At 37.1% G+C, this 23513-nt stretch overlaps 1 protein-coding gene across 4 annotated transcripts in view; it reads right to left on the bottom strand.

Annotated features, from left to right (window-relative positions):
* Nucleotides 1-23513, bottom strand: part of ANAPC10 (anaphase promoting complex subunit 10) — a 171037-nt gene that overhangs the window by 123209 nt on the left and 24315 nt on the right. For 2 of the 4 annotated variants that reach the window (XM_068942201.1, XM_068942202.1), the window contains one exon: nt 2961-4711. The exons of the other annotated variants lie outside the window; for them this stretch is intronic. In XM_068942201.1, the coding sequence (XP_068798302.1) occupies nt 4481-4711 (231 nt within the window). In that variant the 3' untranslated portion in view covers nt 2961-4480. Of the gene's footprint in view, nt 1-2960; nt 4712-23513 lie in introns of those variants that run through there. 4 annotated transcript variants of the gene reach the window in all.

The raw sequence follows: 23513 nt of genomic DNA on the forward strand, positions 1-23513 counted from the left end.
AACAACTCCTCCCTCTTCCAGGGGTCTACAAATAGAATCAAGCCAAGGTTTAGTTTAAAGAAAAGGCTTTTTCACTTATGCTAGGAATAAAATTTGTTCTGCAAGGCCTAGCGAGGTATCTTACAAAAGAAGTAAAAAGTAAAAAAGGACTTATTTGAATTCAAGTGGTGATTAATATTATTGCCAAGTCATGATTTTGTAAAATAAATATATCTTTTACCTTCTTCCCTAGACAGTCCAATGGCACTTTATCTTACGCTACTCAAAATTGCTCAGATGTCTCTCATAAGAGGGGGGGGGAAAAAAGACTATTCAGCAAAGTCTAAGATGACTAAAGAAAAGTATGGAAAAGGGGAGCCTATAATCAAGGTATGATAGCTGCTATAGAATACAGCTGATTATAATCATATACAATATGAATACTACTCTGTTTACCCCTTTTTCTGCTCTTCTAATTTTCCAGTGAGTCTATTTAGAATTTTATATACTCTGCTTCCTGTTTCAATAATGAAAGACAACACTCCAGCTACAAGGGAAAACAAAACAAAAAACAGCAACATGTTGCAGAAGTTAAAACAAGATGATTCCTGTATTTCTTCATTTCTTTCCCTGTAGTTTTGCTTTTGATATTGTAATTAAATGCAGGTTCAGGACTTCCTTTTCTATGTTGCCTAAAGTTAGAAAACTGCCAGCTACTCAGCCACAGTGCAGTCTGCAATTTAGTAAACAAAAACTCACAGCCAAGTTATAGAAGTAACATTGTCAATCTAACACTAGTAGTTGGATTACAACAAAAAGTTGAAAGCAGAGGACTTAGCCTTCATAAACAAGAAAATCAATGACAACTTAAAAGTTAGCTTGTACTAAATATGCAGAAGAACCCAATCTAATACGCTACTGAAATTAATGAACATTTTTCCAGTGACCTTAATGGGAAAAAAGGAAGTAAGCGCTCAGTCAGTTACTGGAGGGTGTTTTCAAAAAAGCAAAGCAATTTTAGAGATGGGGTTCTGATTCTTAACTTAGAATTCTTCTATACTTCATCATTAAATTAAAAGAGAGAATTCATACCTTATTAGTCTCTTACAAATAACTCAGCAGTTCCCTCCATTTTTGACATTAGTCACAAAGGACTATAAAGTATCAAACGTTTTAAGTTGGGGCACAACAGTGCACGACACAGCGCAGGTAGCCTGCTGGGTCCCTTGTCTCTCCCTAATAGCATTACTCTCAACACATAGCTCTGAAGTTGGTTTGAAAAACAAACTGGTTGAACTCCACCGGTTCAGCTGATCAAATCTTTACCAAGATTTGCTACTTGGTAAAATATCAGATGTTGATATTGCTACAGTAATAACAGGAAAACATCCATTACAATCTTAGTCTTCAGCTGGAGAAGAGCACCAGTGTAAAGAGAGTATATGTCTTCAGACAAAGCTTGTGAAAATCTGGGGAGTTATTCATGGGTCTACTGGAAAAGTCTTGTGATAGGGGTTTGTTTCTTTCTGAAGTTAAGATGAGCATGTGGGGAAAATAAAGCGAGTAAAACTGAACTAAGAAATCTTACATGACTAAGCACCAAAATTAAGCGCTAAGATCCCAGAGGACTGCACATCTGGGAAAAAAAGGAGGGGAAGAGAAGCTATGCACAATATATGTGCAGTAACTTCTTGCAATATTTTGTCAGACCAGTTTGTTTATTCTAATTCAAATACAGAGTACTGCATTAATACAGAGGGACAGTAATTTGCTTTACTTTCAGACACAATCCTCTAGATCTCATCACTTAAACAGCAGCCTTTATGTGACTAAGCATCAAAATGTTACAAAAAACAATGTACTTGCGCAGATGTTAAATACCAATGCAATGCAATCTATAAGTGTTACGAAACAACATAGGAAAGATTTAAGCTAGGTTTAGAATGGTCACTGCACTTGTTTGCAATAACACTAAATATCAGAGAGCAAGATATAAACTGTAATAATGAACTTGTATTTCTGTATTGCCTTTCAGGCATGGTTACATCTTATTACTCTGTTGGCAGTGGTTGAAAGGCTTACCAGTCGCACTCCCCCTTCTAATCTACGTCCACCTTCATCACAAGTCACTGTTCACTCTCGCATTCTTACCACAGGTTACCTTCTTCCACATAATAATAAAAATATATCCATTTTAAAGGCCCAGACCCAACGATTCCATAGATTAATTTTAGATGGAAGCTAGAGAAGCATCTGAAGAAGCACAACTATAGGGATGGTAACTTTTGCAAAAAAAGCAGAAACAAAAGGTTAGAGTACTTTAACTTCAGGTTAAATCTGCTGTTGATACAAGAATGATATGCAACTACAGCCTTAGTCTCTACAGACCTTAGCAGACCTTAAAATTTAGTAAGGGATGGCATAAACTTTTATAGAGTTTCAAATCGTAGGTGCAGCCCTCCTCCCCAATAGTAAAGGTTAATATCATTCAGATTAGTATAGACAGCAAAGGTTCTTACATCCCCTTGAACAGCCTCTGCAGTTTCAGGGTAGTAGGCTATGCAGTCAAGCTGGAATTCAACTAGTTCAACTCTGTTCTTAGCAATAAGAATTTTGCATTTTGGAGACAAACATGGGCACCTATCCTGCATGCGTGTAGAAGCCTTGAAGAGTGGTAAAACCAGGAACAAATCTCTAAAGGTCAAGAAATAACATGTATTGAGGCAGGGCAGGAGTCAGGGGAAACACACCTGTTGCTTATCTACTGGATAGTGTTCCCCATGGAACAACACTACTTTGGCTTCATCAACCTAAAGATAACAGGTGCTGCTTTAAAAACATATATCCTTAACTTGTACACATTTGATCATGTTACCTCTGAACTCCTACCTGAACCATTCACAGGGATGGTTCACACACAATGCACTCAAGTTGATTTCAAGGAATGGTCCCTTATGAACAGATGAGACAATAGACGCATATAATTTTTGAAGTATGTAATAAAAAAGGATGTGTAAACGTAATTAAGAGAATGCCGTAAGTTAGGTGTTAGGAAACAGGTTTTGGGACTATTTGCAACAGAATCATTAAGTAGGGATCAGTGGCTTGACAATTTAGTCTTACAAAGGTAGGATGAGTTACTGCAAATCTACATTCTCAGAGGGGAAAAAACACTAGAGAACACTGCATTTCTAGTAAACATCTTTTTCTTGAACTCTGTGTTAGGTAACCTACAAGTACAATAACCAAATAAATCCAGAATAAATTTTTCTTGCCTAGAGATAAAAATGCAAAGTGGTGCATCAAAAAAAAATACAACTCTGCTTCAAACAAGTGAATAGGAAAGTACAACTTCTTGACACTATTATATAATCCACTGGTTTGATAGACTTGTGAAAAGCATCAGTTCAATCAGCTTCTGCTGAACAGAAATTCTGCTGTTCATTCATCCTTCACATGGCAAGGCAGACTATCATTAAGATACTCCTAAAATGACTGAATCCTCATTTAACAGAAAACTCAGGTTAGTCATTGACTTCTCTAAAAGGTCCAACAGCCGGAAAAACATATTTTATTATTATCCTCCTAAAAACCGTGGAGTTCAATCAGAGGTCAAAACTGTTAAACAAACATCAGCTTACTTAAGTATATATAAAGGTTTTCAACAGCTGTATTCTCACCCTTCTTTGTCAGCCTTCCATTTCTTCTATCTCTATGTCTTCTTTCCTCCTCTGGAGGAGGTTCTATCATTGTTTGGCCAGCCACCACTAATACAGTGCAATAAACCATGAGAAATGATGTCAGTGCATTTCTAAGTCTCCTCCTGTTGTAGTACAGCCGTCAAGTTACCTAAACTACACTCAATATTTCTACATCAATTTATATAATACACTGAGTAGTTCGGAAAGATCCATTTTTCCCTCAATTGATCATAGTCTCCTTTGCAGTTACGCAGAAGGCTAAATCCATGCACAGAGTTATTAAAACAACAAAAAAAACCAAACTAACAAAATGCACAAGGATAGAACACATTACTTACAATAAGCAAGGACAGACAAATATGACAGGTAATATCTTTAACCTATGCCCGTTCAAGCTGAACACTATAAAAAGAAGAGCTTTTGGGTACAGGAATAAACAGCAGGAATATATAATCAATTATTCCCACACAAGATCATTAGGTAAAGAAATCACCTCAAAAAAAGATTGAGCATTATATCAAATTAGTTATTGATTTCAGGTTGCAAATATGTTTTTAACATGCCTGGGGTTTTTTTGGTCCCAGGGAGTATAAGAACACGTGTAGACTCTAAGCAAAAGGAATGAAGAGTTAAACTACAACATACTGTAACACACAACTACTTTTATTTCAAAATTATACAAAGCATAAATGTAAAGATATAATTACATTCAAGAAAAACTTGTTTCTAAATATTAGAACATTTAAACAATGATACTGTCATCAAGAAAAATTCCTTTTATTGTTTCTCATTAAGAAAGTTCATCTTATGGAGCGATACATCATGAAATCAATTGTTGTACATCTAGGAAATTTACCAATAGAGCTCTCTTCCACTGGGGTGTACACTTTGATTTGTCTCATGTGAGTGTCTCTTCCATTTTGGTGATTAGCTAGAACAGCAATCTGAATCATAAACGTGCGAATAGGCTTCTTATGCGTATCTGTTAAAGGAACATGAATCCAGCCGCTTGGTTCCACTAACTCAAGTTGCTGCCAAAAACAAGACAAAAAAAGCAAAACATTCAGGAACAGTTAACATACTTTATATAATCACATATTAAACATGTTTCATAGAACAGTCTCATAGGTCATGTTTTAGGTATTTTCCAAATTAATTTGAAGTAATACAGTTCAATATTCACAGCTAATTCACTGTTGTTGTATCTCTAGTGAAATGATTTGTACACAATGACGTTTGCCTTGCCTTTCAGAAGTTGCCCTTCATTTTGTGCCCTGCTAACCTCAAAATAAAAATGAGTGAAAAACAAAAACAAAAAGCTTTGACTATAAATTCAAGAAAGTCATAAAGTACTATTTTGATCTTGTTGCTGAAGTACACTAGTCAGGAAGATGACAGAAAATATGCATCTTTAAATTGTTTAAACAATCTGGATCTATCCAGTCTGAAGTGAAATAGAGCATTTCAACTCCTGGGGCAAAATGCAGTCATGGTCTCTTGTGGTCTCTAGACTTCCAGACACACCTCTTCACTGCTTTGTTGTGTAACCCTGACCCTTAAAAAGTTTGGTGTGGGTTTTATAATTCCCCCCCCCCCCCCATCTTCAACTTCAGGCAACAGTTGGTTTTACAAAGTGAAATAAATGATATACTGTTGAAGTAATCTTACATAGGGAAATTTATCATGGTGAGGTAGCAATCACCTGTTTAGAGCAAATATTCTTTCTATCTCCATGCTACAGAGGAAGGACAAGATTCCCAGTAATAAATTTTACTCAAGTAGAACTATAATAAAAGGTTTATGATTTTGAAGACAATTAGAGAGGTTATAGATAATCAAACTTTCAAAGATGATTTTTGATCCATTCCATACTGATCCAAGACTAATTAACATAATACAAAAATACTACGCTTCCTATAGGTTGACATCTTCAGTTTTCTTGTTGCATGAATTGCTAACAGCAAAATCATCACTCCACCTCCAGAACCACAAGAGGTCCCAAGGGATCAGCAAAATCAGAGTGTTTGTACTAAAGGAAGTTGGATGCATATTACATCCACATATGGGGAAAAAAAACCCCACACACTTAAAGAGGATACATAGGATCATAAAGATAAGCACTTGGAAGTTATGAAAGTTGCCAATGTAACTTTACTAAGTTCCCCTTTCTGTAATAGGGCATAGCCTTTAATTACATACTTAATGTTTTGTTTCATCCCTGATCAACAGAAAATGCCCATATGCTATCTTTATAGCATATTTATATGCTATAAATGTTTATAGCTATGTTTATAGCTTGTTTATAGCATATTATTTTTCAGTCCTGTTAGAAAGGCAATCAATTTCTTCCTCAGCCTTTCTACAGCTATGGGACAAGTAATTTCTGCATCCGTAAAAACAGGGAACTGAGGCACAAAATCATTTAGACCAAAGCATCTTTTAGTCTCAGTTGTCAAATCTGAGACATTCTGGATCTGATTTCTAAAGTTCTTAGTAACGGTATTGTACATGACATTAGCTCCCATTAAGTTCACTTGCAGCGTCAGTGTTCAGCAGTTATGAAAATTCTTCTCAAATCAGTCACTGGAACATACACAATGAGTTGCTACCTATGAACACTGCTATTTAAGTGTATTATGTAAAAACATCATTACTAAAGCACAGATTGCTCACAGCTCTTCAAGCAACATTGAATTGTCTTAGCCAAAAAACAATCCTTTTTTATTCCTGAAGCTTCTTCTGCTTCACTTGCTGCATACGTTTCAACTTCTTAACAGATGAAGGCATATCCTTCATTGCTCAAGCCCTGGACTCATCCTCAAAACTGACCTCTTTCCCCATTCCAATCAAACACATGCTTCTTGGAAGAAGCTGGTGAAAGCATTGTGATGAAGTTGGAGTGTACCACATTGCATTAAGTGCAAAAAGTCAGAGTTAGATATATTTAAATGTTAAAAAAAAAACCACTCGGTTTCGGCTGCCTAAATAGCATTCCTATAACGTAACTTCCTCTGGCTGAAATTTAACACTTTTTTTTAATTGATGTATACACAGTTCAACAGAATGGTTAAAGCCTATAGTTGAGTAGGTCTCAAGAAGTTCGAAAATAAAGACTAACAATAATTATCTGAACATCCCCTAGAAAGAGGGGGGATGTTTTGCCAATGAGATGCACATTTTCTGTGACCAGAGAAGTGGTGCAGTGATCAGGGGTTCTACTAAAAGATTTGGAAGGTTATCTTCTTTAACAAAGGCTGTTCTACCCCGTTAGCCTAGAATATGATAATCTGCTCCACTCCACCTCAATCTGTCTTTGATCTGTCCTTATTTCTTTCTCATCCCTGGCTACTAGCCCTCATTCCAGATACACTACCCACACCCTCAGCATTTTCTTTGTAACATGACCTAGACTGTCCGGTCTCCACTTCCATTAAGTTTGTCTCTGCTACACATACACACATGCTCCTAGATTCCTCCTCTCCAGATCAGTCAGGTTCTTTCTGACAAGCGAGACTGTTTCATCTTTCAAAGGGTCCAGGTCCTTCAGTGGTAAGAAGGAATAAGACGACATGGAATAGGCAGTGGTAGAAAAAGACACAGGTTGCCCACTCTTAGTCCGAAGTCAGCAACCAGATCCAGCCATTACAATCTGTAGCAGAAATGGGATGCAATATCCAGCTCAACTCTGCCTGGAACATTCCCACTGCGAACAGAATCTAAGAACTTACTGAGAATTTAAGAAATTCCTATGAAGCCCATGCAAATGACATTCTTTCAAACTTCCAGACCAGTTTACAAGGCTTTGAGCGGATTTTTACAAGGAGGCAAAAGGCACATCCTCAACACAAAGGTTGAATTCTTGCCAAGTTTCAAATTCCTGCTTCAAAGCTTGGGGGCACTGGAGCATCAAAGGAAAATGACACCAGAATATTTTCACACAAGCTAAATAGCATACTTTTCACCAGCCTTATTCTTGGAACAGAATTTTTGGCTGAAACTTTCAAAAGAAATTCAACCCAAAGCAGACATCCGGCATGGACAAAAATCTCAGTCTGAACTGAACTTTGGCAAAAGTTATGAAGTAACTAAGAGTTAAGCCCTATAATGGGAAGGGTTGTGCAACCTTAAGTACAGGTGGCAGTAGCAGCTTTACCTAGAATAAGTGCTATATTTTAAACCTGTTTCAGTTGACTTTGTTGTTAACCCTATTCTTTAAAAGCACTAATCACCTATGCCAATGTTTTACCTTGACTCACCAGCAGAAGTCCATTATGAGGAAATGCCACATTTTAAAGTTTTTTTTCTCTCCTGTATTTTTTCCTCATACATAGGCCATCCATTGAGTAAGATTCAGTCACAATTAACTGTCCACCAGGAAAGCTTTAAATATCGGCTATGTCACTAATTACCTGAGTAAACAAAAAACTTCAGTTTTTAATCTATATATGTTTTACCAGAAAAAGGTCAAAAAAGGGAAACAAAAGAAAGAATTATAAATATGAGCTAAATATTAGTAACTCAGGACAGTTCCTGCAGCTCTAAACTACAATACGCTAAGAGCTTGCTGTTTCAAGTCTGTAATCTTCTAAGGTTTGTGACAACTGGTTGATTAAAAAAAGTGCATAGAAATAAAACAAAAGAATAATAAAGGGGTAAAATTTGAAATAGAAAGTCAGACTCACCTGTCCTTTGCTGCTGTTATATACTCCTATCTATTGCTTCTCCTGCTTTCTCTCCATTGCTTTCTTATTTTTCCTGTTCTGTGCGCGCTCTGGCTTTACATACGGGACATACTCTCACTCCAGTAATCCATGTTATTTTGAAAACCAAAGTATTATCATCAATGGAATTCTTTCCCCCTCCCCCGACTTAACAGTTCTGTTTCTTCACTTTCTTGTATAGTCCAGAGGTTTCTACAGAATTCCAAGCACATTTGGCAAAGCTCCTATTGCAATTAATGAGTGATCAATCATGCAAGCTGCAAACCATCAAAAGATGATGGCCAAAGTGACTTTAGACTTCAGAAAGATAAAGTTTTGGTCTCACATTTTCTTAAGAGGAAACGTGTTCTACACTGGCTTTGCTGGCCTCCTTATAGAGTACGAAATCAAAACGAATACATACTTCTTCCTTCAGTTTAACAAGGAAACGATCAACATTTTTGCAGCAGCATAGTGTTAAAACTATTTGTATTAGCTGCTTAACTAAAGAGAGAGCACGTAATTCAGTATTAACAGCATGAAGAGACTAAGAGCAGCAGACAGAAACCACCCTGTCTAGACTGAGGCAAAGTAGAAGAGCTGGGCAGAACAAGCTCTTCCAAAAGAAGAGCAGAGCTAGTGAAATGCTGTTATCTGCACATTTGTTCCCAGTACCTACCCCAGATCTGCTGCTTCTACGCTGGCCAGAAGGACAAGTGAAAGCCCAGCTGTGGTCAGTCTGCAACTCTATACACTGACTAGCAGTAGTGTGCTGCCTGGCCAGCCAGCTGCTACTGCTTCTGACAACGGCTGAGAAGCTGAGGTACCTTTTCCTCAGCACTTAACTCTCCTCTAGCCAACCACAGATTTCAAAAACATGTTAGGAACAAATTTATCTTATTTATTTATTTGTTGGTGATTTGTTAAATTTAACTGAAATTGGCCAATAACAGTACAGGAGAGGGGATGGACATAGTGATCATAAAAGGCACGTTCCCTAAATAAATCAGACCCAAAAGAAAAGCTTAAGTAAAGTTGGACAACTCAACTGGAGGGGAAAAAAAAAAAAAAAACACAAAACAAAAAAACAAACTTACTGCCTGGAAAACACAGAAGCTTGCTTGACAAGGGAAGAATTTGAGAGCTACCTGTAAACAGCAGGAAGCCAACTAAGAGAGAACACATAAGGCATGCAGTATAGAAGGCAATATAATCTAGACAGCAAAAATTGACTAAGTTTCAACATCATGCTACAGCCTTTCCCTCACAAAACCCGTTTCAAAATATGAAGTTGAACAGTTAATTTTATTGCTTCTTGAGGTGATTTATTTCAATCTAGTAAGATTTGGCTAGTCTCTCTTGATTCCTAAATACACTAGTTTTATGTGGTCATTAAACTGAAAGGAGGACTGGATAAACTCTTATTGCTTTCTTACATAGGGATGTCCCATCTGTAGCAATTCCTTTTGATCTCCCTGCAGCCAACTGCCTAAAACAGTATCTACCAATAAAAGATAGTAAAGTCTTCTTACATCATTGCCCAGTCTTTCCCATAGCATTCTGGGGTCATATTCAAATTAACTCAATGCCTGTAGGCTATGGACTTTATAGCTACGTTTTGGAACTCAAGCACTAAGGAGTCTATAAGAAGTCTGCCCATGAATTGGTTTCACACCCAAGAGTCACACTCTGTTGCATATGAAGGAATGTTTTATGCAAATATATTTTTTCTACTGCCTTTTCTATTGCCTACTTAAATTGAATTTTTGGCCTGTTTTCTATGCTCAGTGGTCTCTTCAAAGTGCATTTCATCCAAAACGCTGCTTTTACTAGGTTTCTAACACTTGTTTGCTATACTTGCAGTAACAAACATCCTTGAAACAATGCACAACTTCTACGGCCTTCTGGAGATAACTTTTGTGAAGATATAGAAAGAATAAAACTATTATAAGCTTTTTTTCAAATTGATGACCACTATAAACACATCCCGTACTGTGTTAGGCAGGGCCCCCAAACTCCAAGGGCATAAGTTACTCAGAGTATATACAAAAAGAAAAAGCAATCTCCATTTTTTCTTCTCTGAAGGTAAAACACTTCCTAAACACATGCCCCAAGGAAAAGCTGGGAGTTACTGCTACCATCACAGGTTCAGCATGATACAACATACTTACTTCCCTTTGAGATGTTAGTACCTGATTATATCTATTTGGAGATTCTCTGTACTACTAGATCAAAATGACAATACTTATTTCCTGTGACTGCCTCTAAAACATACTGTGAAACCAAACAGCATTTAATTTTGCTTCTTCTACTTTTCTCATAAAACTGTCAAAGCTTGTTATATGAACCCTCATTATAATTCAGGCATTATTGTTATTTCAGTGACTTAGCTGCCTTCGAAATTAAAAGTAGAGGCTAGACTCTATTTACTAGGCTCTTAATTCATAAATACAATTATTTTCTGTATGCATTACTAGTTCTTACTATAGAGTTGAAAAAAAAAAAGACTTTTCAAAGCAGCAGGTGCTTTCAATAAATCACATTCTTTCAAGCAGAGGAAGTTTATAATAAAAAAGTTCCAGAGGAAATAAATACTATTTTCAGAAATGAAATATTTATCAATACATAGACTTTCTCCAAGGGATCAAATACGGAAAAGACTTTTCCCTGTTTAGCCATAGAAAACTATGGCTACACAAATACTTTTCCACAATGACTGGCAAGAAGAAAGAAGGCAGGCCCTGTCTTCAAAATTTTCTTTCCATAAGTGCCATGCCCTACCATGTAGCTACTAGGATTTAGAATCAAGAGACTTCTGCATAATTCCAGTATTGGAACTGTCAACACATGAAGTAGCAGCATTTGGGCTTCAGCCATCACTTAACTTAGGAAGGAAGAGAACCAGTTAATAGCAGTGATGCACCAGTTCCAGCAAAAAAGTGAAGCAGATCCAAAAGAAACTTCACAAGTTCCAAGTGAGTCAAAGGAGGGACACCACATTAGCAGCCTAACAAGAAATACAGAAACATGCTCAAAGAGCCCACTGTGAAAAGCATGCTGCTTTGCTCTAATGAAGCAACGACCACCTAAGGAGGCGACTCTGTGGTCTCAATCAGTCACCTCCTTAAACAGTCAAGAAGTCTCACTTAGTCCATTAGGTAAGAAAAGCTTTCCATTCTTCCAAATAGTAGTGCTTGAGAGTCTAGATGAACTCAGCCCATCTCTAAGGAAGATTCTGTAATTTGGGCAGATAGAAGACAAGCAATAGAAGCAGCTATATTAGGCAGCAAAACCTGTAAATGCTACAAATTCATATCATACATAAGCTTTTTGTTCAAATGAGCTGAAAGAAATAATTTTGGGAAAGACTGGTGAGGTTGAAAACGAAAGGCCAAAAAAATCCTTGCAAAATATTCTAAAGAATCTTTTTCTTCAGTATATTCTGCTACTGATTAGAACAGTCCAATATTTAGATATTCAAAAGTTTTATCTGACTAGGAGAAAAAACAACTAAACACACAGGCTAAGCTGAAAAATTAAAGTTTACTATCTAGAGTACCAAAATAAGTATTTGACACACAATAAATATCTGAGCCTAAAACTAACATGAATGTCAACTAGACTACAGAGACTCTGCAAACATGCTAGAAGAGCGCTCCATCAGCTCAGTAACACAATACAGAAACACTACAAAAATGCCAGACTACTTCAGGCAAAATTTTCTGAAGTGCGTTAAACCTGATTTCAATTTGTACAGACCATTTTTCAACACATTTTGCTGAATTCTCTCTGAATCATTTGTACCAGTATAAATGGTCAAATGATCAAGTGCGTCAAGTCTACGTACTTAAGCTGCTTGAATGAGACAATGGTTACGTGTCCAGAGCCACCCACAGCTTGCCTTCATTTTACTCACCTCTGAACTGAAGTGGAAAGGAGTCTTGCAAAAGTAAATACTCCTTATAAAAGACTATATAAAGCAAAACTCGCACTTTTGTTCGACATACAGAAAGAGCTCACTACCATCTCGAGGATTTTTCCACTGTGAACTCCCAGTAAGAGACACATCTAAAGACAGGAGCTATACCCTCTGATGGGAAAAACATCAGCTAATGCAGTGTTACCCCATTATGACTTTCTGATACTTCAAAATAGGATCCGCCAAACTGTAAATACACCTGACAAGTTGTAAAAGAGCAACAGACTGTGAGGGGAAGAGAACTCAAGTCACATAGGGTTTCATTTTAAAATAATACTTAGCAAGTAGCATAAGAATGTTAAATTGGAGGATAATATATTTTTAGTTCCAAATATTACAAGTTTTCAGAGTAGGTATAACTGAAACCTCACCAGCAATTTTTGCACATATGAAATTCTACTGATGGATATAACCAGTGTAGACAGATCTGCACAAAGAACAGGGTTTTTTTGTTTTTTTGTTTTTTTTTTTTAAATACTGTATCAGTAACAAACCTGTTTGAAGTCTGGTCCCAAATTAAACAGAAAAAACCACCACACAACAAAAACACAACCAGCAATAACCCTAACCCCGGCCCCCACAATCCAACTCATTGTTTTCACTTAAAACCTGACACTAATACTAGTTTGTCACAGCTATCCAACAGGAACTGTGATATGAAGTTGCCAGTGCGTATGCCCTTTGGGCATCATCTCAAGGATGCAAAATACTTTTGAAGAACTGATATTCCCCAAAGCAGCATTTATCAGGGTCAGGTACAAGTCCTGTGCGGCCCAGTGCTCCCCCACAAAAAACTCCCCCACAAAGTGCTCCCCCTTGATCCATTCTCATCTCCTCATAATTGACACCTAAATTCCTATGGTTTCTGAAAACAATAGAAAAGGTTCAATCATAGCACCCAAACTACAACACCTCCAAGAACCACAGCTATTTTTAAAGTAAATAGCTACTCTTCAAAAAATGCATTGATATGACCCCAGTGTGGGTTATCAGCAAGCCACATACTCCCTGCATGGTGGGCCAAGGATTAGCAGCTATGATGCTCAAATGGAGATGGTTATACTACCTTACAGAACAAAAACATATCTGACGAACATCAGCGGGTTACGCCACACTGCCCACTTGTACATCACAGAAACAGACATGTTTCTCAGGCAAGCAGATGACGCCAGTTGAGCTACGGCACAATCTAAAAATCCATTTACTGGAAGAGATTCATCAGCCAACTAAAAACGGTTCCACTGAATGGCTCATTTTGCTATTGTTTTATAATGAGATGCTCTGATCTTTTTAGAATTTCCCCCTACAAGAAGAAAAAGCAGGGAACAGCTAGAATGATTTGGTTCTATTGATACAACAACATAGTCTCCCACCAAGTGTATTTCATAGATTCAGAAAGAATTTCACACCATAACAGGAATAAGCTTATGGAAAAATATAACATTGAAATTTAATCCACAAAACATTAAACAGGGACAATCAGGTTCTGCATCATCATTGCCTTCATAACTTATCTTTGAAATCTTCTGAGATTAGATTTAAAAAATACAAAAGTCTTGAGAGTACACCGATTAAGTCTTAGACCGGAAAAAGAACATAAGAATGCACAAACTTATTTTCAAATGGGAGAAAATAAGAGTATAACTGCACATGTGATGGAACACCAAAACTGTCATGACATGGACTCATGTGAAAAACAATTGCTTCAAAAGCATGAAGTGATGAAGACTCATAAATACTGATGCCTGAAAAAGCAGTCAAGGCTCCACTGAACTGTCCACATGAAAGACTTTGATAGGTGAAGTCACTTTAGTGGAAGTCTGCGATGTTGATACATGGATTGTCCAGACATACGTTGGAGGGGACCCTGTCCGTGGTACTTAACTAACCACCACCAGAGCCATCATGCTCCTGGTCCTGCATCTGACCAGAGTACTTGCCAGCAGCATTTCCAAAATCAGGCACATGCAGCCCGAGAAGTGGACAGCCTGCCAAATGCATAGCTACCAGGGAATTGTCAGACAAAACTGTCTTATTCCCTGTCTTATTCAACTGCAGTTTGAGAAATTGTCTACTTAACTCAGGGAAGCAGAAAAATATGCAAAAGGAAAGAAAAAAAGGAAGAAGTCAGGTGACAATCTTGGAATACTTCACACTCTGAAATTTGGCTGAAAATGAAGTCTTGATTCTAGAACATGGATCTGCATGCCGAGAAAGACTCTCTAGAAAGACAGAAATACTGTCTTCACGTGTTGTTGTACCACATGCACAATTCTAATGATCCACAAGGGATTAAGTACAGCCAGCTCTCATAACACATTACATAAAAGACGTGATGCATCCCAAGATATATATCAAGCTTGAGTTATAGGCAAAAATGTTAAATAGGTTTGGACATTTCTCGAATCCAGTGTCTTTAAAAATATTATTCTTCCTGGAGATCGGTCATTTGAGTTTTTACATGATACAGCCTATGCTTGACATATCAATAAAGTTAAATTCTCATTAGAGGAGCTCCTCTCATTGTATCCTTCCTACTGAAACATGAAGAAAAAATGTTAAAATCCTCTCCCTATCCCTTTGAAAAACAGAGGGACTAAATCAAGAAACACAGAGAGAGTGACAATGCAGTCTAGCATGCAGTTTCATATGTGCATTTATGGAAATAAGGCCTAAAATGTCAACACTAGTCTTTAAGCCACAGTAATAATTGAGTAATAAGCCATCTAAGCTTAGTTTGGTTTTAGCTCAAACAGATTCAATCCTAATATTACTTCCAGTGACAAGTTTATTATCTTCAACTGATGTAAGCAATAACAGTTGTTAAAGTTAGGGTCTCCGATTTAACAAAAGATGGTTTTCATTATTCATTTGAGGAACGGTCAGAAGTGGAGAAAGGAAAGGCAAACATGTCCTGAGCTCGCTTGCAGTCTCCTGCTGGCAGCTGTCAAAGTATACAGGAACCTCATACCTTTGCAGGTGTACTGCTATTAAGACGACTCCTATTACCAAGGGAAATCCTTCAGACCTAGAGGGACTTGACTCCAATGTGAATCTCAGTTACTTCTCTTGAGCTTGGCAGATAGCATGCTGAAGCTGAAAAAGCAACAGAAAATTCTTGAGCTTACGCTCTAGAGTGGTGGTCTGGCTGACACCATCAAAAATAGGTAATGCAGCCCAAAACAAACTTTTGTTTCAGTTTGCCTTCTTCTGGTATCTAAGTTGTTTAAAGTCCATGTTGCAGACATATTGAGACAGACAGCATATGAAAGTCTAGTCCCAAGAAGTGAATGGTAGGAAAAGCAGCTATGGTTTGCTGCAAATCTTTGAGCTCTGCAGAATACAGTCATTCTCACAGAGGAAAGAGCGGGTAGGGGGAAAACCTAACATTTTTATCAGTGCACCACCCAAAGTTATCATTAGTTCAGAGTATTTACTATAGATGCACATAGGAGAATTTACTACCCAAAATATCTTTGAAGTTTTCATTTGCAGACCTGTCCCTATTTATTACTAGACATAAAACAACTTCAGTTTCCTCACCCTCCCCCCATGCTACATCTAACCATGGTGGGAAAAAAGAACTATTTTCTTTTTCTTTTAAAAGATATTCCGAAAGTCTACAGATCATTCTGATATTAAATGGTTTAAATTATTTCAAACTTCAATCTATTTCCAAGCATTACAGAACCAGACTTATTCAGGCTAAGCTCATTCCATTGTGGAGCATGAAAGAGAAATAAGGCTGAAGAAAGTCTAACACACTGGTAATACAGCAATGTTTCTCAAGCTTTTCTAACAATATTATTTCCAGAATCATGCCTCCTCGCTCCTGTCCCCAACAGCTACCAAAAGTCTTCTCAAAGTATTACCACATACAAGATACCCTAGTTTGCCTTACTCCTCCCTCAGCTTATCCTGCTACCAAATGGACTATTCTCTCCAGCTTCCTCGTTCTCAGTCCTCTCCACATCTATCCCAAGTTTTGTGATATTTTTGCTATGCCTTTTAAGTTAAAATCAGATTCACTAAGAACAAAGATAAAGAATTTTGCAGCAACTCCCAATAACTTCAAAAGAAACCTGGGTAACTAAATGCTGTGGCTGGCTCAAACTCTCAGCCATTGTGTATTATCCACAGGTAAATCTTGTCCAAGTTTACTAACACTTTCAGTTTTGTACACTGCTGCCAGATTTCCACCTTCTTCAAATGGAAAGTCTGGCTATCATTAATGATTAAAATTTAATGCATCCGCGAGCCTTGAACATGCCTGTAATAACTTCCAGACCACCTAAAACACATATCCCTAAATCAGAATGTAAATTACTACAGAGGATTACATAGTCAAGAAAATAAAATACTTGAAAGCTGATATGCTCCAGGATAACAGACGCTTTAACTGCTTTAGAGAGGGAAAAGTATAGAATGCCGGTCTAATATTTTCTTCTGCAAGTAAACAAGAAGATCCTTGCCTTGAATCTTCCAATTTGAAGAAATGAAGGAGATCTTGAGTTGTCTCATACATGGCTAAGGCATTAAGTACATCCATCTCTCTACCTGATAAAATAACTTTTATTTAAATGGTTCGCAAGAAACAACCTATTCCTGTACTGACATCTAGAAACCTTAGTTCTGAAGCAGCATCCATCCAAAATAAGGACATCATCTCCTACAATTTCCAGGGCAGTCAGGCCACTCTTCAGCCACGTACTGAAGTGAGGCAGGGTAAACCAGGGGGTTACCTAGCAGAAAGTGAAAGAGCAGACTGGAATATACAGAAGGACAACAGAATAAACTGAAGGAGAGCAGCAGAACATACTGCAGAAAGGGAGGAGACTGCAATGTATAAAAAAACTGAAGTTCAGGTGACTTTGGATTACAAGTGAGGCTAGAGATTGAACAGAAACACAAGAAGGTGGTAATTTGGGCAGCTGCGTTTTGTGAAGAGTAACAGAATACCACAGAATGCTGCAAGAAAAGGGAGGATAAGCGCAATCTCCTATAAGCTTCAAACTAGAAATCTTTAAAAACAAAATTCTACAATAGTTACGTTTCAAGAGATGACCATACACAAGATAACCCTGAAGACCAAAAAAAAAAAAAACCAGCAAAAAACCCCACCACACACCCCCCAAACCACACACACAAAAAACCCACATTAAAACAGTTATCACCAAGCAGGGAACAGGGAAATAGAGGATAAAAGAAGAGGTCCTGTCAACTTTTAGGAAACAGAACTTCTAGGTAGTCTGAAACTTCAGTTCTACCAAGTAACAAGCAATATAAGCAGAAACAATATAAATGAATGCACTGCACAGGCTTATTACAAAGGGAAGTTAAGATTATTAATTATTTCCTAGTAATAATTTTAATCATAGAGGTGCAATGTTTTGCAAGATTGATGAAAAACCGCACTTTCCTTCCAATGTCTGTAGTTCCCATTTGTTCTAACATATATAATGGAAACATTTTGTTTGTGTGAAAGCGGGGAAAAAAAAATCAGTTCATACTTTACTTTAGCCATACCCAGGAAATCTTTCTAGACATAACTACAGTTAAATCATACAAAGAAAGTATTTGAAAAAAAAATCAAATTATGCAAAGCATATTAAAGATCTGTATCTCTGAAAACCTAGCCACGCTAAATTAGTCCTGTATCAATTCATCTAGAAAAATTTAGTGAAGATAATTTAGCAATCAAACTTTAAGCCTTGCACTTTGTGAACATTCCAGCAATTGCTGGGATGCAAAGTGAGAAATGGGGAATATCATTAAGAAAACCACACACACATACTCTATGGTAATAGTACCTCTCAAGCACCCTCACAAATGAGGGAAAGAAGGTCTGCCTAACACAAAGGAAACCATTCCCTCACTGAAAGACTCTTAACTAAATATTGAAGGAATTAGATTTCTAAGCTACCAGATGATAGTCACACAAAACTGCATAGATCTAACATTGCATCTGTTACACAAAAAAAAGAGGCTCCCGAGTGACCTTAAATGTTTGTAAAACACAAAAAACAAAATATAATTTTAATAAATTACATCTGAGCGCTACCAAATAAAAAATGATCCTTATTCCTTAACAGCAAGAGGACAACATGCAACAACACAAAAAAAAAAAAAGAGTCTAGTGAAAGCTTTTCTCCTGGGTCCCCAGAAATGATTTTTCTTTATTAAACAAAGGTGGGAGGAAGAAGAGAAGAGAATTTGTTTCTGAGGGAGTAGACAGAACAGAAAACAAAGAATTGCTTGGGAGCTTTTATTGCTTCTCCTAGCAGTATGATTTTAAAGACCCTAAACCTTTGCAGATAACTCCTGACTCTTGCAGCAGTCCAGTACAGAAATAGTATAACATTTTTATGCCTGGACGAAGACTCAACTGGTGACAGAGGCAGATATTTAGTAAAGCTGAGTGGGGCAAAAATTGATAAACTCTAACATTACTTAGGCTTGTTACGCTATGCCAACTCTCAATAAGCAAATACAGAGGAACACCTCACAGGATGCAGAGTAGATGTAGTGCTAAATTCAAGGAATATTTACTTTTGAGAAAGACAAGTGCAAGAGACTGAAAACTATTTGTGTAAAGTTAAAATGCAACACTAGTCTCATCCGAGAAAGATTCCAAATTCATAAACATGTCTCACTGAAGATATTTTTTCTTATGAAAAAACTTTAAAGGAGAAGAAATAGGTGTATATCTGCCAGAGGGGTTCAGCTGGGTAGCTTTACTGGAGCCAGAATACATTTCCATGAAATTGCAAAGCTAGAATCAGAACTGCTGCCCAATGGAAGCATTTCATTTTGGATCTGCACAAAATTTCCTTTTCTTTAATGGACTAGAAGAAACGTAGTACAGGGATTTGACCTTCTGCTTGGCCTCTCTCATGAATCCATATGAAAAATGCAAGTTTTTGCATTTTGCAGTCACTGTTTTCTGTGAGGGTCAGGTTTTGGACTTTGTTTCACTCAGAATTAATTTTATCTGTTGACTCCTTTCCAGGAGTCAAAGATTCCTCAAGTCACAGTTCACCAAGAATGAACAGTTCAAAAAGATATGCAGATGGAGCTATACAGTTGGCTAACTATGTTACTGCACAAGAGCAAGCCTCCTAAGAACAGGAGAGTCTTGGGTAGTCTTAATGCAGCATTCAACAGACAAGAGGCTATCAGTTCTTCAGCATAAGTTAGATGAGAGTGGAAATTAAGTTGTACCTTATATGCTCCTTTTCAGTAATAGGGGAGAGGGGAAAATGGAGAGGAAAAAAAAGAGGGGGACATGACAACTGGAAGCTTGCTCACCAATGGGCCTACTAAGCCCTGAAAGTAGAGATACTGTAGAATACCATACCACTTATGAATACAAAGTCATTGACCAGCTGGTGAAATTGGATTACAAATGTAAGTGGTTTACATTTGTTTCTTAAGTCCTGTGAATGCATACTCTGCTTAACTTGATTCTTCTATGCAAGTAAATCCCCATCCTCTCTTGACAGACAGTACAAACAGGGGAAAAAAAAAAGTCAATTCCAGGACAGAAGTTTAGGCCAGCAGTGTTGGATTTACCCATAGCCTGTTTATGAAAACCTCTCTACTAGACATGGTGATTGTTATGTCAAAAAAAACCCACAAACAAAAAACCACCCCCCCCACACTGTTCATGCAGAATGAAGCTTACTTGAAAATTCTGTTAAATCATTGCTCTTAAATCGCACCTCTTTTCCTAAGGAAAAAAAAAAAAAAAACAAAAAACAGAACATTATTTGAATTAAGCTCACTGATTATCCTCAGTAACATCAAACATGTTACTTTGATAAGAACAAATGAATCTCTACATAAGAGATAAATAAATCAGGATTTTCCACACTTACTAGTAAAAATTTTCAAAAATCCTTTATACACACAGTTGGATTTGACATCTGACAGATACAGAGGAAGAGTGAGGAATACAAGATTAATTATGGGCTAGACTATCCTGGCTCCCAAAATAAAATTGTGACTGAGAACATGGTTCATAAGAACCTTAGGGGAAAAAAAAAAAAAAAGAAACACAACAACTTACTTGTTAACATTCTTTTAAGATGTGACATGAAACATTCTAGAATTCATTCTGAAGTAAAACAGGAAAGCAAGTTAAACCTAGTTCAGAAACTGGATTAAACAGGTTACAGAACACAGGCCCTCAAGCCAGACACACATGCTACATTACCACTCATCCCATCCTCACTTGTGTGTTCCCGCAAAATAATGGGAAAATCCTGGGAGGAGTTTTCCTGATTCAAATGCTTGGTATTTAGTATCTTATTACAGAATGGGTCAGAGAACAGTCCTCAGTAAGAAATAAACCATAGCTAAGGTCTATTAAAGCACTTCCATGGGCTACTTGACACATAGAAAAGGTTAAAAATATATCTGATTTTTGCAAAACTTAGCAAAGAATTCTATATAGACACTGTTTAGTGGTATTCTGAGCAAAGCTCCATGCAGACACTCAAAATGGACTGAAAAACCAAATCAAGGGAGCAAGATCTAACTTTAGAAAGGACAGCCTGCAAATCTTGAAAACAGCTTTGAATTAAAGACAGTCCCTGACATTGCCTAAGATCTTTGTATTTATTTTAGATAACACTTACCAGCTTATATTTTCTCTTTGACTCCCATGATTGCTTTCATTTGCTATGTGAACAGTGTTCCTTTCCATAAATTTTTGGTAAGCTAGGTTTGTAAAACTACTTTCCTAACAATACTGTTAATAATCTCAGTTTTTCCACGTTTCCCACTGAAATGCAATGCTTCAAGAATCAAAGTGATTTTCATGATAGAAGCCTCCATTATACCTCCATGAAATAAGTTTGCGCATCTAACTTTTTCCAAATATTCAGTCTTTGCATTTTTGAATATGTAAAATAATATATTCATAACTACATTTATACTAACACTGCTTGTGAATTCACAGAGCTTTTGGGTTGCGTTGCAGCTGATGACACAAAGTATATCAAAGGTGGAGCTTTGATTGTTTTTTCTGGAACACTTATTTAGATGTCACTGGATGTCTTTGCTACAAGGAAATAATACTAGTGAAATCAGACTGAATCTGTACTGATGCAAATAAAGACACCTATAACCTGGAAGCTACATATAAGCCAGAAAATAACAGATGGTGGACCAACTGGCTCCTGATTTCTTCCACATTGCAGCTACTTTCCCCACTCTCACTGCTAAGCTGTTAAAGAAAAATGGTGAAGACTGTCATAAGGCATTCCTAGATGCTGCTGCGTACAGGTTGCGAAAGTGAAACAAAGTATGTGGTGACCTCTAGTTCAGATGGCAACATAAAACTTTTATGTCTTTAAATATGTCAGGAAATTCTCATTCTTTTTTGTATCTTCTTTTATCATGTTTAACCCCACTTAAAAGTCAATGGCTGGCCTTCCTCTTTAAAGAATTTTTCTACTAGGTTAGTACAAGCACCCAAAAGGATCAACATCAATCTTCCATTTGACCTTGCTGTACTCATTTGCCATTCTGCGCTGTTTGAATGCATCTAGTTCTCCTTTTAAAGATTATTTCCCACAATTAAGTCAGTGAAGACAATCAAATACATCACAGCTGGTTATTTATAATTCATTGATTTTATCCTTTCCTGTCCCAATTTAGTTTGCGAAAAAAAACAGCTCAAACGCCACTGCAAAATATTTCCAACTGACAACCTCTCCACTTTAAAAAGAAAAGAGTGATTTAGAGAGCAAGCACTGTCTTAATACTTCGCTTGACACAAAGGAACTCCCTTTTAGGTCTTTCAAGATAGAGGCTTCATTTCAGGACTGGACTCCCAAAAAGTTTACACCTATGGAACCCAGAGACAGAGATAATTTCAAATGTTTCCAGTCTGGGTAACCTCAGAAGGACAGAAAAGAGGAGCGTTGTAGAATGTGGCAGAGAAGAAAAAGTGAAAGAGAGAGATAAATAGCACTCCATTTAATAATTCCCATGCTGTATTCAGGGCCCTTTACTACAGAAAAGCAGAACTTCACTTTCAAATAGAGGTCTGATAACACCAGAAGTTATTTTTGCAATATCTTATCCATAGCATGCTGCTCCCTAGAGACAAAGAGTCACCTGTCACAGAAACAGCTTCTTCAGCAGTATCTGCCTTCTTGCTCTGCTGAATAACTGGGGTAAAGTCAAGTGTCTGCATTCATCTCATCATTCCTCCAGCCTTGCCAAAAAGCCATATATGTCACAGCAAATGAACAAAAGAGCAAAGATTTTTACGTTTCCTTAGCTCAAGCCTTGAAGCCTACTTGAGCAGGAGCCTCTTCAAACAGCCACGAAAAAGCCAAACTAGCAATCCACACAGCAAGTGTCTCCTTGGGGACACACACAGAGAACTGAACTGGTAGCCAGAAACTTCTCTTCAAATCTTTACAAGCAATGAAATCTGAAAACGATGCAAGATACCGTTACCACAATTAGTGCTGTGTTCCCCCTTTCAGTGATTAAAAGTCCTAATTCTTTCCCCAAACAACCTGTTGACACAATTTTTGCAGTGTACATTCTTGTGAACATGTAATGTGCTACAATAAGTTATAAGAACTGAACTATGAACTTCTACATGATTTACTCTTGAGTGCAGAATACACTTGGAAAAACATTATGTTTTCTTCTGAAAAAGAAGCAAAAGACATTTCTCCTGGAATCTGTACCTAAAAGAACTAGACCATTATGGTATTAATGATGATAGAAAAAAGAAATACATTTTTGCAACTATTTCACTGAAGAGACACATATGGAATTTTGTGGTCACATGACATGATCTTAACTGCAGTTAAGAGAATAACAGTTAAGTGGTTCAGTCTTCAATTTTTTTAAATAGATAACCAAAAGCATAATTTACTGGCAAGCATACATTGACATCATTTTCACTGGCAATTACACTAGTAGATGAACTTTAGCAGTGTTTAGTCAGCCAGATAAATGGATAATTATCTTGAGTATCAAGTTAAACTAATATACTTCCTAGTTTGAACCTTGTTATCTAGTTTATCCCTATGACATATGACATCACCATTTCTTTTTCCTGTTCAATTTCACAAACCCTAGAAAACTAGAAACTGCTATCATCACTCTTTGCATTCAACAGTTTAC

This window comes from Struthio camelus, chromosome 4 (assembly GCF_040807025.1).
Source record: "Struthio camelus isolate bStrCam1 chromosome 4, bStrCam1.hap1, whole genome shotgun sequence".
In the NCBI taxonomy this organism is placed as follows: Eukaryota; Metazoa; Chordata; class Aves; order Struthioniformes; family Struthionidae; genus Struthio; species Struthio camelus.